Source organism: Scomber scombrus, chromosome 11, assembly GCF_963691925.1.
Source record: "Scomber scombrus chromosome 11, fScoSco1.1, whole genome shotgun sequence".
NCBI lineage: Eukaryota > Metazoa > Chordata > Actinopteri > Scombriformes > Scombridae > Scomber > Scomber scombrus.
Genome location: NC_084980.1, coordinates 7,761,776 through 7,777,346, shown reverse-complemented (window position 1 = coordinate 7,777,346; position 15,571 = coordinate 7,761,776). Strand labels below are relative to the sequence as shown.

The following is a 15,571-nucleotide window of genomic DNA, read 5'->3' as shown; positions in this document are numbered from 1 at the left end:
GACAAGGATCTATAGGTTGCACCTTTGGCCACATGTCAAAAATAAGTGATGTCACAGCAGGTGTTTTTCCCATCATCGCCCTCAAAGTTAAAACACCTGCCGTTGCATCATCACTGATTGGGACGTTGCCAAAAGTGTGACATCCTTCAAATTGTCAGGCCCTAGAGAGCAGCAGAGCAGGCATAACCCAGAGAACAGAGTAGCTGATTGGTGTAAAAGCAAATATTTTAAGGGTGTAAGCAGTTTGAGAAAAAATCAAAAGTGTGTATTAGTGTGATATTCTGTCTGCATACAGCGTGGTTACATAGAAGCTGTAACGGAAGACGTACATGATGTGGAAATTAAACCCACTTGCCTGCGTCACATGTGCCAAAATGTTTACAGTTACAGTGAGCCACAGTTCAGCTCAATTCTGCATAATCACTGACACCACACATTGCAGGATATACTGTATTTCAGTTTACTCCACTCCACCATCAGCAACACTGTCTCTCTCTCACTCTCTCTTTCACACACACACACACACACACACACACACACACACACACACACACACACACACACACACACACACACACACACACACACACACACACACACACACACACACACACACACACGGTGCATCTTTCAACCCTTCCTCTTAGACTAAATCTTTAATACTGTAGGCTTGCATTCCTTGCTACTGAAAAGAGGGGTGTGTCGTGTACTTGTATGAGTGTGTGTGTGTTCGGGGGTCAGACGGAGTATTATGATACCATGTAGCCTGTATTTATTTATAGCTTACCTCTTCCCTTTCAATTTGTAAAGTAATATCTCAGATGATTATGTCAAGCGCACATGCACACATTGCACAGGACACACGTGTACTGTATGCACATAACAACATAACCCCCCCCCAAAAAATGAGCACCCCTTTAAAAAACCTAAAACCTTCTTCTTGAGTCAGGGAGAAGTGACACCTATGTAAGTCTACTGAATCCTCAGCTGGTGCACCCACCCACCCTCTCCTCTCCTCTCCTCTCCTCTCCTCTCCTCTCCTCTCCTCTCCTCTCCTTCATGTCCCTGAGCGACCCAGTCCCACATTCTAGCGCAGCGCCGGTGCCAGAAGGAGCAAATTAGACACCATCACCCCCTCCTGATATGTCCTACGTCCATTATTTTTAGCTGGGATCCATCTACACTTAATAAGGAAAAAGAGTGCCTCATATTCGCAGCCACATCTAAATCCATCATATCAATCTTTCTTCATTTGGCACATAGGTTTTCAGACTCACACACACAAACACACACAAACACACACAAACACACACACACACACACACACACACACACACACACACACACACTCGCACACGTCCTATCCTTCTTTATCTCTTTATTCCTCACTCATGCACCATCTCCCTCCACCTCCATCACTGGTCTTCCCCTCTTCTCAGCCCAGATAGAGACAGAGAGCAGGTTGATCCTCAGTTCCTCTCTCCACCCACTTTTACATGTCTGTAACACACACATACACATACACACACACATACACACACACACACACACAGACACACACACACAAAGCTGTAACCCCAGCAACCGCAGTGGCCCCCATACTCGATTACACCCCACATAGACACACACTCACACCTATGTCAAACTAAGCCCAACCCTCTTGCACCCTGTGCCCCACTCTCAGTTGCCCATGTGGGGTTTTTAATAAGGTGGATGCAAGAGTTGGTCTTGCTCTCTTCTGGGTGACGCGGATTGGAAGGGGTTCATACTTTCACTAAACAATTTTAATTATTTTTTTTTTTTTACCTCCCTTGGTTTTTATTTTCTGAAACTGCAAATACATCTACAGTATTATAGAGAGGAGCCATGAAGTGGACCTGGGTGCTTGTGGCAGTCCTGCTGTCCTTTGCGGGGATATCACTGGGCAAGGACAGCTTGGACTTCCCTATGTATGATGGCAAGGACCGCGTCCATGACCTCCACGCCAAGAACTATAAGTCTGTGATGAAGAAGTACGACGCCATGGTGGTGTACTACCATGACCATCCCGGATCCAGCCGCGTCGCCCAGAAACAATTTGAGATTGAGGAGCTGGCCCTTGAGGTGGGTTGAGATGGGAACTATTGGTAGATGGGTAGGATAAAAAGGATAGCATACTGATAAGGAAGCAGCACAACTAGTAGACCTAGAACTTGGTTTGAGGCTCTAGCAGAGTTTTCATATTGTTGAATTTAATTTAGGTGTAATGATTAAAATGATGAAGATGTAAAATATGAGACAGGGTGGTGCTGGGAGAGGAAGTTTAATAAGATATATGTAAGATTACGCTATAAGGAGGAAAAGTTTGGTGAATTTTTTGTGTGTGCAAGATTTGAAATGTGTTAAAAGTCAAAAGAGAGAGTTATCATGGGAGAGCGATGCTACAAGTTGGGAAATAGCTTCTCTGGATTCAGAAATGCTGATAGGTGAAGTCCCAAAAACGCGTCACAAGCCTGCAGTGTGTCGTCAGTCTCGTCCACCCAAAGGGCTGAGCTGTGAAGACTCAAGATATCATTTATTCTGGCAAAGGCTGAGCTTGTGTATAATATGTGTATATGTGTGAGTGTGTAGGAGTTGATACACTTAAAACACCTCCATATGCCTTTCGCACCTCGGACCCCCTGTCAGCTTGGGTACTATGAGGTTTCATCACATTCCTCACAGAGAGACATGACGTCATCACTCAGCACAAAGCTGAGCTGTCAAACAACAATTTATCAAGCTTGGATCTCTGGTTACAAGAAAATACTGTACGCTGTGTACCGCCAAAGCACATATTTCAGGGAATGTTTTTTTATTTTTCGTTTTGGGTTAAGTTAATTACATGTTTATAGTCGCCCAGATACACAGGAGCCATTTTAAACTGGACTAAAAACAGTATGTAAAATAAAAGTTAAAGCTGATGGAGAGCATGCACACTTTTCCAGACTTTAAATCTTAGACATCACACATTATATAGACCTAACTGATTCACAAACAGTATTTTACACAGACAATTGATATCATTTGAAGAAATGCAGGGCTAATGTCTGCAGTGAAAGCTGCTCTTCTATAACAAAAGTGATAGGGGTAGTGTCTATGGAATATATACACTGGACCTTATAAACTTGTTTGGCATGTTATTATATTTCCAGGAAAGCCACTGGTGGCACCTTTAAGAAATTACACAATAAAGAGCAGAAAAATAACGTCAATTGCAACCAAATTCAAAATCAATCATTGGGATGATTTTGAGGACTGAAACATTCAAGTGCTTTCTCTAATTTGTTACTGACAGCTGTGATCATACACCCTCATCATACTCCTTTATTATGCACAAATAAATCAAGTTTTAGTACAACTGAATAATGAATTCAACATCTGTTCTGCATGTATTAATATAATGTATTTTTATGCTTCACCTAAATCCACCACTCAACAAATAATGGGTGCATAAATAAATCAAAGGGGATGATGAGGGACAAAAATAATAGTAATATATTAATAGAGAGGAAAACATTAATAACCAGAACAGTGAGATAGAGAAGCTGCCCTCCTTAGCATATCACATCATCTCAACAGTGTCTCTGTATGGGGCGTTAAGGCTCACTCTCAGGGCTGCAGGCCAGCACTGCTGGTTCTGGCTCCAGTAGTGCCGGCTCAGCTCTGCGCTGTGATTGGCACTTGCAGTACTGTACTTGTCAGCGGATCCTTGAGCGCTGAGCATCACCGCCACCTCGCCAAAATAGTCCCTGGGCTGGTGTGGCTCTGGCGCTATATTTATCCCGAGATGCTTTTGTGGTGGGTTGAGCTCCCTTGAAGGCTTGTGTTTCTCCTTATGAATGTATTATGATTTACATTTAACAAGGTTTTATTATTAGTAAGACAACAGCAAGGGTTTGCAGTTTCATATGTTTCAGAGGCACTCTCCTGAGTACTGACATGATGGGAGGGAGGAAATGAAAATGTATGTGTTTTTATCCCTCCTCATCATCATCATAGGAATTGTTAAGATGGCCAACCTTTAAATCTAATCCTCAATAATTTTGGCACTTTTCTATGTAGATTAGGTTAGACTAAATACACTGTCCTGTTGAACTGCTCACTGTCTATTAAAGCAGGCATAGATTAGTTCATAAGGTTCGATATATTTCCACCTTAAACACTTGGGATATCAAAATGGGTTGAGCCACTGTCCAATATGAGGAAAAATCTTTTTGATCCACACCATTGGTAACTATCTCATTATGATGATGGGAAATTGCATTTCTATCAAATGTTTAGAATATGTACATCTCAGTCAACAAAATTATAGTATTGGAATTTGAAATATTGTACATTTGCAGTGTATTTTGCATGTTGCGTAGTTGAAAAGCATGCAGTCATCCAGCTCTGAAATCCCATCCTAGATACAGAGTCTTTTGGTTTTACTTTACATGTTGTTGGGGAGGTTTAGTTACCCTTAAGAGATGACATCAGCCATATTACACATTGAGAAAAGCAATGTCCAAGACAACTTTACAGCCAAATTACTTATCAGAAATAATCTATTTTCACATGATACATTAAAATCAAGATAAACATCCAACCTCCAGTTGAATCATGAAATCAAGAAGGTTGAATGGATTGATTATAATAGAATTGTTGTTTATTTAATTTGTTTAAATATAGTAATGTATTTGTTGTATTTACAAGTCGAACCTACAGTGCAGTAGTGACACAGTAAAATGGAAAATAATTTGAGAAGCAGATGCAATTCATCATCAAACGTGTCCTTTAGCTACTCGCTTAGCCTTCAAATATTTATTTTAGCCTATTTAAAAAGGGTGGAGTCTGCAACAAAATGTACCAGAGGGCAATGCAGCGACTTACCAAAAAAGCTTAAATTAATTCAATTGTGAATGCCTTTACACTATTTACAATTTGAAAGATATGCTGCTAAGTTACAAGCTCTGCATTCCTTCAGTGTGCCCCACCCAGCTGCAATTTCAAGTTAAAAGAAATGATCTGAATTATCTGCACAACAAACTGAATGACAGCCTAGTTAGTCACACTATTTATGCCAGTAAAAGCAGCTGCTCAAGATCTCTGACACCAGTGTGCATGTGTGTAGGTGTTTGTGTGTGTGTGTGTGTGTGTGTGTGCGTGCATGCATGCATACAATTTATCCTCCAAACACACTGAGACAACCCTCAAACTACTTCCTCAGTGCGACGTGTGAATGTGGAATTGCCATTGGTGAAACCAACTGTCACTCACAAGGTTCAAGTTTCATACAGATTTAGAAAGTGCATAAGCAGCGCTCTGAAAAGCAGGCTTTTATGGTAATGAAACCACAGAGTGAGACAACTTTGTCAAAAAGGTGTAAATAACGTGTGTAGAATGTTGTCAAATACATAAGATATGGACACGAACATTAAACACACACACACATTCATGTGTTTCCATGTTTTATATATTACACTGTCAGGATCATGTCTTCAGTTCTGTGACAGTGGCTTTGTTTCACAGCTTGCAGCCCAGGTCCTGGAAGAGTTTGATGATGAGGATGTTGGAGTCGGGCTCCTTGATGCAAAGCTCGACAAAGTCATTGCAAAGAAATTAGGTAAACACAATGAAATAAACACATCTGCAAACACCTGGAAATACGAGACTCACCAGTATCACTTCACTATTAATCTGTTATGTGTAATAATTTGAAGTAACTCATTTACTTTCCTATTCTTACACATGACAAACATGAACGATATGGTAAGGATTAGGCAAAGTAAAATGTCTGGCCTTTGATCCAGTCTGAACTTTTGGTTAAACACTCGATATGTTCTTTTTTCCCTCAGGCCTTGATGAATCCGACAGCATCTACATCTTCACAGATGATGAAATCATAGAGTATGATGGAGAGCTTGCAGCAGACACTCTTGTGGAGTTCATCTATGATGTTCGTGAGGATATAATCTCCCAGTTAATAGCTCCCAGTTTTTAGCAAACAAAAAGTCTCTCAACAAAAATTTGATAACTCCTTCTTTTCTATCTCACCTATCTCTACTATCCCCTACCCTCTCTGCCACTGCCCCACATTTGCTTCATAGGTTCTTGAAGACCCAGTGGAAATTATTGACAATAGTAAGGAACTGAAAGGCTTCGAAAACATGGACGAGGACATCAAATTGGTGGGCTACTTTAAGAGTCACAAGTCAGAACGTAAGAATCTGTACTGTGATGGCATGATAACTTATTTAAGTCTGTTTTTTCTTACAGGTGATTTTAAATATAAATGCTGTAATAACTGTATATCAAGCAAATGCAACAGAGATCAGGCTGTTTGATTGATTTCATTTAAGATGGTTTTCAAGTGAGCATACAAAGAGCTACATTAATGATGAGATCAACAAGTCTACATTCTTAGATATTTCATACAGGGGCTGATCTACTGAAACAACTTGATGGATGCCTATAAAATTTCAGATTTTGAGGCTTTTGCCGACGCTGCTGAAGAGTTCCATCCTCACATCAAGTTCTTTGCCACCTTCAGTGCCAAGGTGAGTAATTAGACCACCAAAATAAATACATACAGCATAGTAAAACCAAACAAAGATATGTGCAAGGGATGGAGGAAACGATAGCATTTAAATCAAAGCACCAAGAACATGACTAAAAACCTGTGCCTTCCTCCACCAGCCATGGACAGTTTTGAAATGAACAACTTTGTAGAATACATACAGTTTCTACATGACCGTTTTTATTCAAAACTATTACAATTTTAACATCTGGTTGCTGTGCTCAGTCAGTCAAAATTACTCACAATAAAACACAATACTGTGCATTGCTTTTCATTCTCTCTACTTTTTAAATATTATAATTTATTGCATTATTGACCATCATCACACCATGATTCCCTGGTATTTTACTATTGGTCCAATCCTTTTGATCCTGTGTTGCAGGTTGCCAAGGCTCTGGACCTGAAGCTTAATGAAGTGGACTTCTATGAACCCTTCACTGATGATCCAGTGGTCATCCCTGGAAAACCTTACACTGAGGAAGAGCTCGTGAAGTACATTGAAGATAATGACAGGTGAGTCGCGTTTGTGCTAGAATGATCTCATGAGGCAAAAGCTTAAAGTCCCCCTCTGGTCAAAAAAGCCTGTTTTTCAGGTGGATGTTGGAGCTTTACTGTGCAGAATGAGGAACTGTATGTGCAGATAAAGGAGGAAAGTTTCTTTGTGTTAACCTTGAAGGTTCCCTTTGTAGGAAACAGAAAATCTTTCTCATTAGTGACACCAGTGGCTGTTAAGTGAGCTGCAGTTAACATCCTGTTGCTCTCAGCTCGACACTACTGCTGGTGATGTATTTTTCCTCACTTACAGTTCTGATAGTTATATGAAAGATCTGTTATGTTGTGTTTTGCACCATTTTTCAGCAAGGCATCTCTCATTCTCAGTCACTGTGTGGGTGTTTTATTGTGATATGTGTTGTTGTGAGCTAACATCTGCAGGGTGTCTCTATTCGGATAGCACTGTTTTTTTTGTGCTGTTGTGTCATTATGCCAGTTGTTTTTTTATGTTAGCTGGAGAGAGGCAAAGCACTCTGGAGCATGCATAAATGTCACATTCTTTGGATTTTCGCAGAACGTTACATTACAACTCGTTCAATCATTGGCAGCAAAAAACTATTAGCAAATGTAATTCCCTTCATAATTCTACATATAAACCTTTAAATTTGAGTTTAAGGCGATACCTACAAGGACTATTTGTGACATCACATCTAGTTTGGAACCAATCAAGGGCCAGTATACAACTTACACAAGTGTGGTATGAAAACTTGAAGCCTCTAGTGCACACACACTGAGAATGAACTTTACAATGAAGTAGGAGACATCTTGTGTCCAGCAGTTTAACTTCTGAAATGAAAATTATTTGCATATTCATAGATTTTGGATTTTTCCATGAGAAAGAGGAAGTACAGTTTAGAGTTGAAGAGTTATAGTGATTTTTACAAGGAAACTGAACAAGTTTAAGTAAAAAGCTTGTCAATGATTATTTATAATTAGATTTTTAGATTTTTATATGTCCTAAAAATGTCTGGAGGGTGTCTTTAACCAGTATAAAGAACAAAATGCATATAATCTAATTCCTCTTTGTTTTTGAAGACCAACCCTGAGGAAGCTGCAACCATACAACATGTACGAGATCTGGGTAAGAACTTTAATGCTCTCAACACAACATCATGGATGACTGTTGATGAAGTTTGCCCCTGTGTGTTTATTTTCTCTTTATTCTTTCTACAGGAGGATGATATTGATGGTGAACACATCATTGCTTTTGCAGAGGAGTCTGACCTAGGTAAAAGAACTCTCAGTTAAATGTAAAAATGCTACAAACCGAAAAGCCACCTATTAATATAACCAATCAATATATGAAAATCTAGAATAAAGTAGTAATAAAGAATCAGCAAATATATAATGTACTCCTATCACTCCCTCAAAGAAACCTGCAATTGTTCAGTCTTATCTTCAATATAGTCTTTGTCTCCACTCCTCAGATGGCTTTGAGTTCCTGGAGATCCTGAAGCAGGTTGCACAGGATAACACACACAACCCTCACCTCAGCATCATCTGGATTGACCCTGATGACTTCCCTCTGGTAAGAATATGACCACAGTGCAATATGCAGAAATATGCTTTGGAGATAAAATAAAAAACATATTTTTCACAAAAACATGTTCATTGTCCCTGCAGCTCGTGCCACACTGGGAGAAGACTTTTGGAATTGACCTGTCCAGCCCTCAGATTGGTGTTGTTGATGCTGACGATGTGAGTTATACACTTTATTCAGAGATGGCTTATAGATTTGTGTGTTTTGCTGTACTCTGTTGTACTATGTATACAAGGCTGGACTACCAACTGGGTACCCCTAGCAGATTAATTCAACCCTATATATGGGTCAGTGACGAATAAGGGTTGGCAGGTTGAGCAATTCAAAAATATCTTTAAAAATGGTTTTAAAAGCCGCATCAGGTTTGTCAAAATGTACACTTGTTGGTTTTATGTTATTTGAAATGACATTTGCACCTTTTTTTTAACAAAAAGTAAGAATGAATGATCCTGAAAATGTCAAATGGTGTCACCACAAAATAATGATTAATATTAAATATTTTATCCACCTACAGTGTACTTACTACAAATAATTACTTGAAAAAACATTTAAATGGCTCCTGATGTACATGCCAAACTAGTTGATATGGTGTTTTGTTGAGAATTTAGAACTTTTATGCAAGTTTAATTATTTGAAACAAACTTTTGATGGTTACACCACTTAGACATTTTTTCCATAATCCTCTAATATATTCTCTCAAAATGGATTAAAAGCAGAAATGTTATGCTGGGTCCACAAAAAAGAATGTGTGCAAGTTATTAACATGTTTATTTTCACATTTTAACCCGTTTAAATTTGAATAAACGACATGGACACACAAAAAAAAATTTGACCCTTCTATATAATTCAGTATTTGTGTAGGTCAGTGCTGTATGTTTAAGGCATAAAATGTACAGCTGAGTTGGTTTCATATGTTCTTCCTCGCTCTGCAGGCTGACAGTGTGTGGATGGACATAGAAGATGATGAAGACTTACCATCTGCAGACGAGCTGGAGGACTGGATTGAAGATGTTCTGTCAGGCAAAATCGATCCTGATGACGATGACGATGATGATGATGATGATGATGACGACGACGACGATGATGATGACGACGACGATGATGACGACGATGACGATGATGACGACGATGACGACGACGACGATGACGACGATGATGACGATGACGACGATGACGACGACGACGATGATGACGATGACGACGATGATGACGACGACGACTAAATCATTGAGTCGTAATTTACTTTAAGTCTGACCAATGCAGTTTCAAGAGTCGACATCACTAACTGTCAAATCACCCTCTTTTGTAACTAGTTCTTACGTTGAACTCGTCACTTCATTTTGATATTGCATCTTTTCATCATACTCACGCTGCATCTCAGCAGAACAATATTCCATTTCTCATTTATCCCTCTACCCTTACTTATTCACTAATCCCCTCTGTAACAAACTACGATCCCACAGTAGCTTTATTCCCACATGTAACTGTCTGGTACAATAAAAAAAGAAATTACTTCAAAACCTTGCCATCTACTACTAGTGATTTTTATATTATGAAAGTTTTTATTTTCCAAAGTACTGGAGGGTTGCATTGCTGTATGCATTATGTCTGAGTCCATCTGTGAAGTCTGTTGCACTTTGAATGTGTTTTCTTTATGTTCACTTATTTTCTTGTTTGCCCCAGTATCGAAACAACTCAAGTCAAATCCAAAGGTGCTAGCAGGCTTTTCTGACGGGTCTTAAGTATCACCGGCCTACTCTGTGAAATCAATGTAACGCTGTACACTGAAAGTGCTGTACATCATATGGATGTTTTCTACAATGATGAAATATAACAACAGCCATATTCTATTTTTGTAACAAGAGAATTTACTTACTGTAAAGTCTTAAATAAATGACAGCTTGGACAGAAACCCCACAACTGTGTGTGTGAATTCGAAATACAGTAATAACAAATCCATCATTATATTAAAGACTCACTTACATGAGGAATTGTTTCCCTAATGTTGTGTATTAAAGGCTAAATGTGATTCAGAGCGGGTTACACACTTTTTCAAAACATTGCACTCATCACGCCATGTCTGATGGAGTTACACACTTAAAAACTCTAAGGGTATATACATTCCAGTTTCTATGTGGAAAATGGTGTCAGTGTCATTCCAGAACCCACACAATAGAGGTAGGAATGGTTCCCACCCAAAAAGATCTACAGTAACACAAAGCAAAAAAGAGAGGATCTGTTTCGTGAAAAAAGGTAAGAAATTTAAAAGATGTGTTCACAATTGTTCAAGTCTGTCTTAAAGCAACAGTCAGGTGCCCAGATAAACACTGAAATAGATTTTTTCTAGTCATAACAATTCCACCTGTTCATACTGACCATCAGAAGATCCCTTCATAATACACTTACAATGTCAGTGATAGGGGACAAAGTCCACAGTCCTCCTTCAGTGCAAAAATGTATTTAAAGGTTTATCTGCAGAAGATTCAGCTGTCCAAATGAGTCAAATCAAGTAGATATCTTTCAACGTTACAGTCTTTTTAGTGCCAAAGTCCGTCTTTTGTTCCTATACTTCCACCACAGCTCAACAGAAAAACACAAAGAGAGAATTTGATGCTGTAAATGTGGCAGATATCCACTTGATATGACTAACTCAGACTGCTAAAGCCTCTTATAAGCTTTTAAATGTGCAAAGTGGCAACTAAACATAAACCCAGACAGCAGAAAAGGTGTTAACTTAGACAGAAATTGCACATGTAACATACCCTTTGTGCCTTCGTTATAACCTAAGGCCATTGTTGTGTCAGTACTATGTTCAGCTCTCAAATACCCAATCTGCACATTTGACGGAAAACTGCATTCCTACACTCTATTCCAACCAGAAATGTCAATGTCTTGTTACATGTATTAAGTAATGTAATGTTGGTGATGATTTTTAACACTCCATTGTTCATTTGTGGTATTTCCTGATTGTTAGGTTGTGGCAGAGACTGTAGATATGGCTGATATATGAGTTCAGTGTCCTTGAAACACAGTTCCTGTTTTGCAGGGTAAGGAACACGTCTGTAAGATTAATTATATCCAGCCCAAGATTAAACCTCACAGCCAAATCAAGAGTAGAGACACTTAAGGTAAATAGACAGGTTTATGGCTCTATCTATGGAGGCATGAAAACTTGAATCAACAGAGGAAAACCAGTAGGACTTGACTGACATTGTCAGTTTGGATGGTATGCAGACAGTATACAGTTGACATACGATATGAGACACTGACCGGACCCCTCTGACAAGAAAAAAGTTGCAATTTGCTTCACAATTCTACATATAGAACTTTTAATTGTTTTATGTATAAGACTTAATAACTATGAGGATTAATTATGACATCACAACTAGTTTGGGGCCAAACGAAGGCCAGTATACAACTTACACAAGTGTGATGTGGAAACTTGAAGCCTCCAGTGCACAAACACTTGAATGGACTTGTGTCCAGCAGTTAAAGTTCTGAAGTGAAAAATATTTGCACATTCATAAATTCTGGATGTTTCCTCAAGGCAGAACAAGTAGAGTTTAGACTTGTGTGTGTGAGGTTTTTGTTTTTATAGTTTAGTTATATTTACAATGTGGTTTTTGTCTCCACCCCTCAGTCAATAATGAAGCTTCAGTCAAATCAAGTAGGTATCTTCCAAAGTAGCAGTCTTTTTAGTTTTCTACTTTTTGTTACTACACTGTCCAGGGAATCAATTGTACTTTGGGTAAGCCGTCTTCTCCCAGATAAACTGAAAAGTTAAAAGAAAAAGATAAAAAAACAGACACACTGAACTGAACTTTGCAATAACAGCAAAACACTGCCTATCCAAAATGCTCAACTACATCAGTACGGACAACAAGCCTCTTTTACGGCCTATCCTGCCTAAAAAAGGATACAGTAAGCAGCTGTGCATCGGCTCTACAGCACACGGCACTAAAAATTAACAGTTTTCCTGCGCAAAGTACACAAGTGCACAATCATAAACCCTGACAGCTTAACCTATACCTCATGTCTTCATTAAAGCCTAAAGCCACTGTTGCTTCAGTTCCACAGTCAGCTCACAAATAATCAATCTGCACAGACCACGTCCTCAAAATTAACATTTAAAAAATAACACTTTGTTGAGCCATTGTTGTAGTGTTCATGTTAAGCCTGATAAAACAGCTAGCTAAGGCAGCCCAGGAGGGTCTGTGTGTCCAAATCATAGCAACCAGTTACAATCCGACTTCTATGACTCGTTTTAGTAGTTCTGTTTTAATCAGATGAATTTGTCAAATTGAATCAGATGTATTTTGATCAAACTTGGCTTGGCAGAGTCGTCCAGTCCAATTACTGACTTCACACCTGGTGGTCACACTGTGGATTTACAATGAAAGAGCATTTGAAGTGAAACTTTTAGCCAGTTAGCCATTATGAACAGGATGAATGATAACAGTGATGAAAACTTCTTTCCCTGTTCATACAATCCCCTGGCTGTTGTTTTAAGACAGATAAGAAAAATGATGGACCAATCAATTTGCACACAAACATTGGCACTAAGAGGCAAAAAGCACACAAAAGCAGTTTGAAATGGCAGCTGGTTCAGGTCATGTCATATCTCAAGCTTAATTCTCTTCCCCAGGCAGTATCATTTTCCCACCAAATTGTGCATGTAAATCCCAACTTTTATGTGGAAAATGGTGTACACATCTGTCAAACCAAAATACATGCATGTGTATATAGAGTGGCTAACAAATGAGGTCATGGGTCTGTTTATTGGAAGACGTCCAAACCAGCTGGAAAACCTGAGGTCACAGTGAGACAGAATACTGCTTTACTGTTACTATTAATTAGTTAGCTAGTTTCTTCTTGTTCCTACAGTTGGATGTTTGAGATGTCACTGTGCAGAATGACGTATATTCAGAGTTTGACACTCGATTGTTATCACATTCATCTGCTGGAAGTAGAAAGATTCTCTGTGCTCACTGAAAATCTGATTTTAGGTGACGGGCCTACAAGTATCATTTGTGACATCACAACCTTAATCATCACAGTAAAACACCAGGGGCCTCATGTACAAAGATGTGCGTGGATTTCCTACTGAAACATGGCATACGCTCAAATCCAGAAAACGTCATACGCACAAAAAAATCCAGATGTATGAATCTGTGCGTACGCATGAATCCAAGCACATTTCCTTTGTACATCCCAATCAACGTGGAATTGAGCGCACACCCGACCCCTCCCTGTCCACGCCCCCATTTAAATACGCAAATCATATTTAAATGGGCCCTGCACCTGAGATTCTCCTCTCTGCACGATCAGAAAATTAAAACAAAAGAATGAGTAAGACGGGAAAAAAGAAGAACTTTACAGAAAGCTAATTGGAGACGGGGACAGAGAAGAGGGGCCCACTCCGTTTGAACAGAGAGTCGCCGCAATCGTGGGTGACACTGCTTTCTCAGGGGTGGTGGGAGCACATGTGGGTGACTCTGATTACCCCCAAGGATCACACAGTATTGTTGCAAATTAATGCAGAAGTGCGCAGGGGAAAAGGTGAGGCTGATTAAGACATTTCACACTTTACGCTAAGGGTTATTAACATGAGTACTCTGCACACAGAGACAATCAGGGGCTTGTTAGAAAAATCTGAAGCTATAGTTTAACCAGGAAGTCACTAACTTTAACCTGACTAGTAACGATGCTGTGAAGACGGGATAGTATTTGGGGGCGCACATGCTCAATGATGCGCATTGTGCATGTGCGCATTTGCGCATCACATATGATCTGTACATTGATCGAATGAAAATGTTTCCTGTTGACATATACAAATTCATCATGTGATGGTGCTTTAATAGCAATGTGTGTGCAGTCGATAGCTCCGATTACATTAGGAAAACAGGCTCTCGCTGCAAATTGCGCTTTAATGTTGACCTGTTCAGCTGCATTGTATGGGAATTTGATATAGACCTGGCTGACATGCGGATAATTCCGTCCCACACGGCTGGCATGGCTCGGCTCGGGTCGACTGGCACAGTCCCGATCGGTCGGCCAGCTCCCTCTGGAATGCCCCGGTTGCTAGGAACCCCAGTGTGGTCAGCACCTGTATGGATACAGCCAGCGCATGGCTCCTCGCTGTGTCGCGCTCCAAGGCCGGCGGCAGCTCTGCGCACAGTTCCAGGAGGATTGCCCTCGGGAACCTAAAGCGGCTGATGAGCCAGTTGTCATCATGTGCCATTAAATCCTCTGTCTCTGAACACACGCTCTCTTCGTATTACACCATGTACAATGTCTTCTAATACTGCTAAAGCAGCCATTGTTGTTAACGGTATTTTCTGCACCACTTTGCGCATGCTTTTATATCCACTCATGTAATTGCAGACACGTGGGTGTGTTAATTGTTCATCAGTGTTAATTGTTCATGTTCTGATGTGAACATCACTCAGTCTGAGGATTGTTTTCACATTTATTTATTAACACAGTTTCCCAGCATAACCTCTTAGTGTCGCCAAAGGATCAACAGCTGTAGAAACGTGCGTACGCCGCCATGAAGTTGGCGTGAGGCATCGCACATTTCCACGGTCATTTCACTCTTGATACATCTGAACTTTGCCGTGAAAAAGAACGTAGCCTACGCCACGTTTTTGTGCGTACGCACCCTTTGTGCATGAGGCCCCAGGTCAGTTCAACTTCAGGGATATCAATCTGTCTATTTCAGAAGCACAAGTGATAGTGAATCAATTTCAGCTACTTCGGTCCAAATGAAAGCAAGACAACCCCCAAAAAGGGAACAGTTTTGCATGTGGTAGCTACAGACAACTGCTCTCTGCTTATCCTTCCTGACTGATTCTTCTGTAGCTTGAGGTTCTGCTACTGCCCGTGTCACTACTGGTGGCATG

General features: G+C 39.9%; 1 protein-coding gene across 1 annotated transcript; it reads left to right on the top strand.

Annotated features, from left to right (window-relative positions):
- Positions 1 to 1,704: 1,704 nt before the first annotated feature.
- LOC133990462 (calsequestrin-1-like) lies at positions 1,705 to 10,193 on the top strand. The gene is made up of 11 exons (XM_062428786.1): positions 1,705 to 2,103; positions 5,530 to 5,623; positions 5,856 to 5,956; positions 6,108 to 6,219; positions 6,484 to 6,557; positions 6,960 to 7,090; positions 8,165 to 8,210; positions 8,303 to 8,357; positions 8,557 to 8,657; positions 8,753 to 8,827; positions 9,602 to 10,193. The coding sequence occupies exons 1-11, from the start codon at positions 1,867 to 1,869 to the stop codon at positions 9,890 to 9,892; spliced, it is 1,317 nt and encodes a 438-aa protein (XP_062284770.1). The 5' UTR covers positions 1,705 to 1,866; the 3' UTR covers positions 9,893 to 10,193.
- Positions 10,194 to 15,571: the final 5,378 nt, after the last annotated feature.

Coding starts and splice junctions, on each gene's coding strand:
- LOC133990462 (XM_062428786.1), top strand. CDS start 1,867: ATGAAGTGGACCTGGGTGCTTGTGGCAGTCCTGCTGTCCTTTGCGGGG. Junction 7,091..8,164: donor TACATTGAAGATAATGACAG/GTGAGTCGCGTT, acceptor TTGTTTTTGAAG/ACCAACCCTGAGGAAGCTGC. Junction 8,211..8,302: donor ACAACATGTACGAGATCTGG/GTAAGAACTTTA, acceptor TTCTTTCTACAG/GAGGATGATATTGATGGTGA.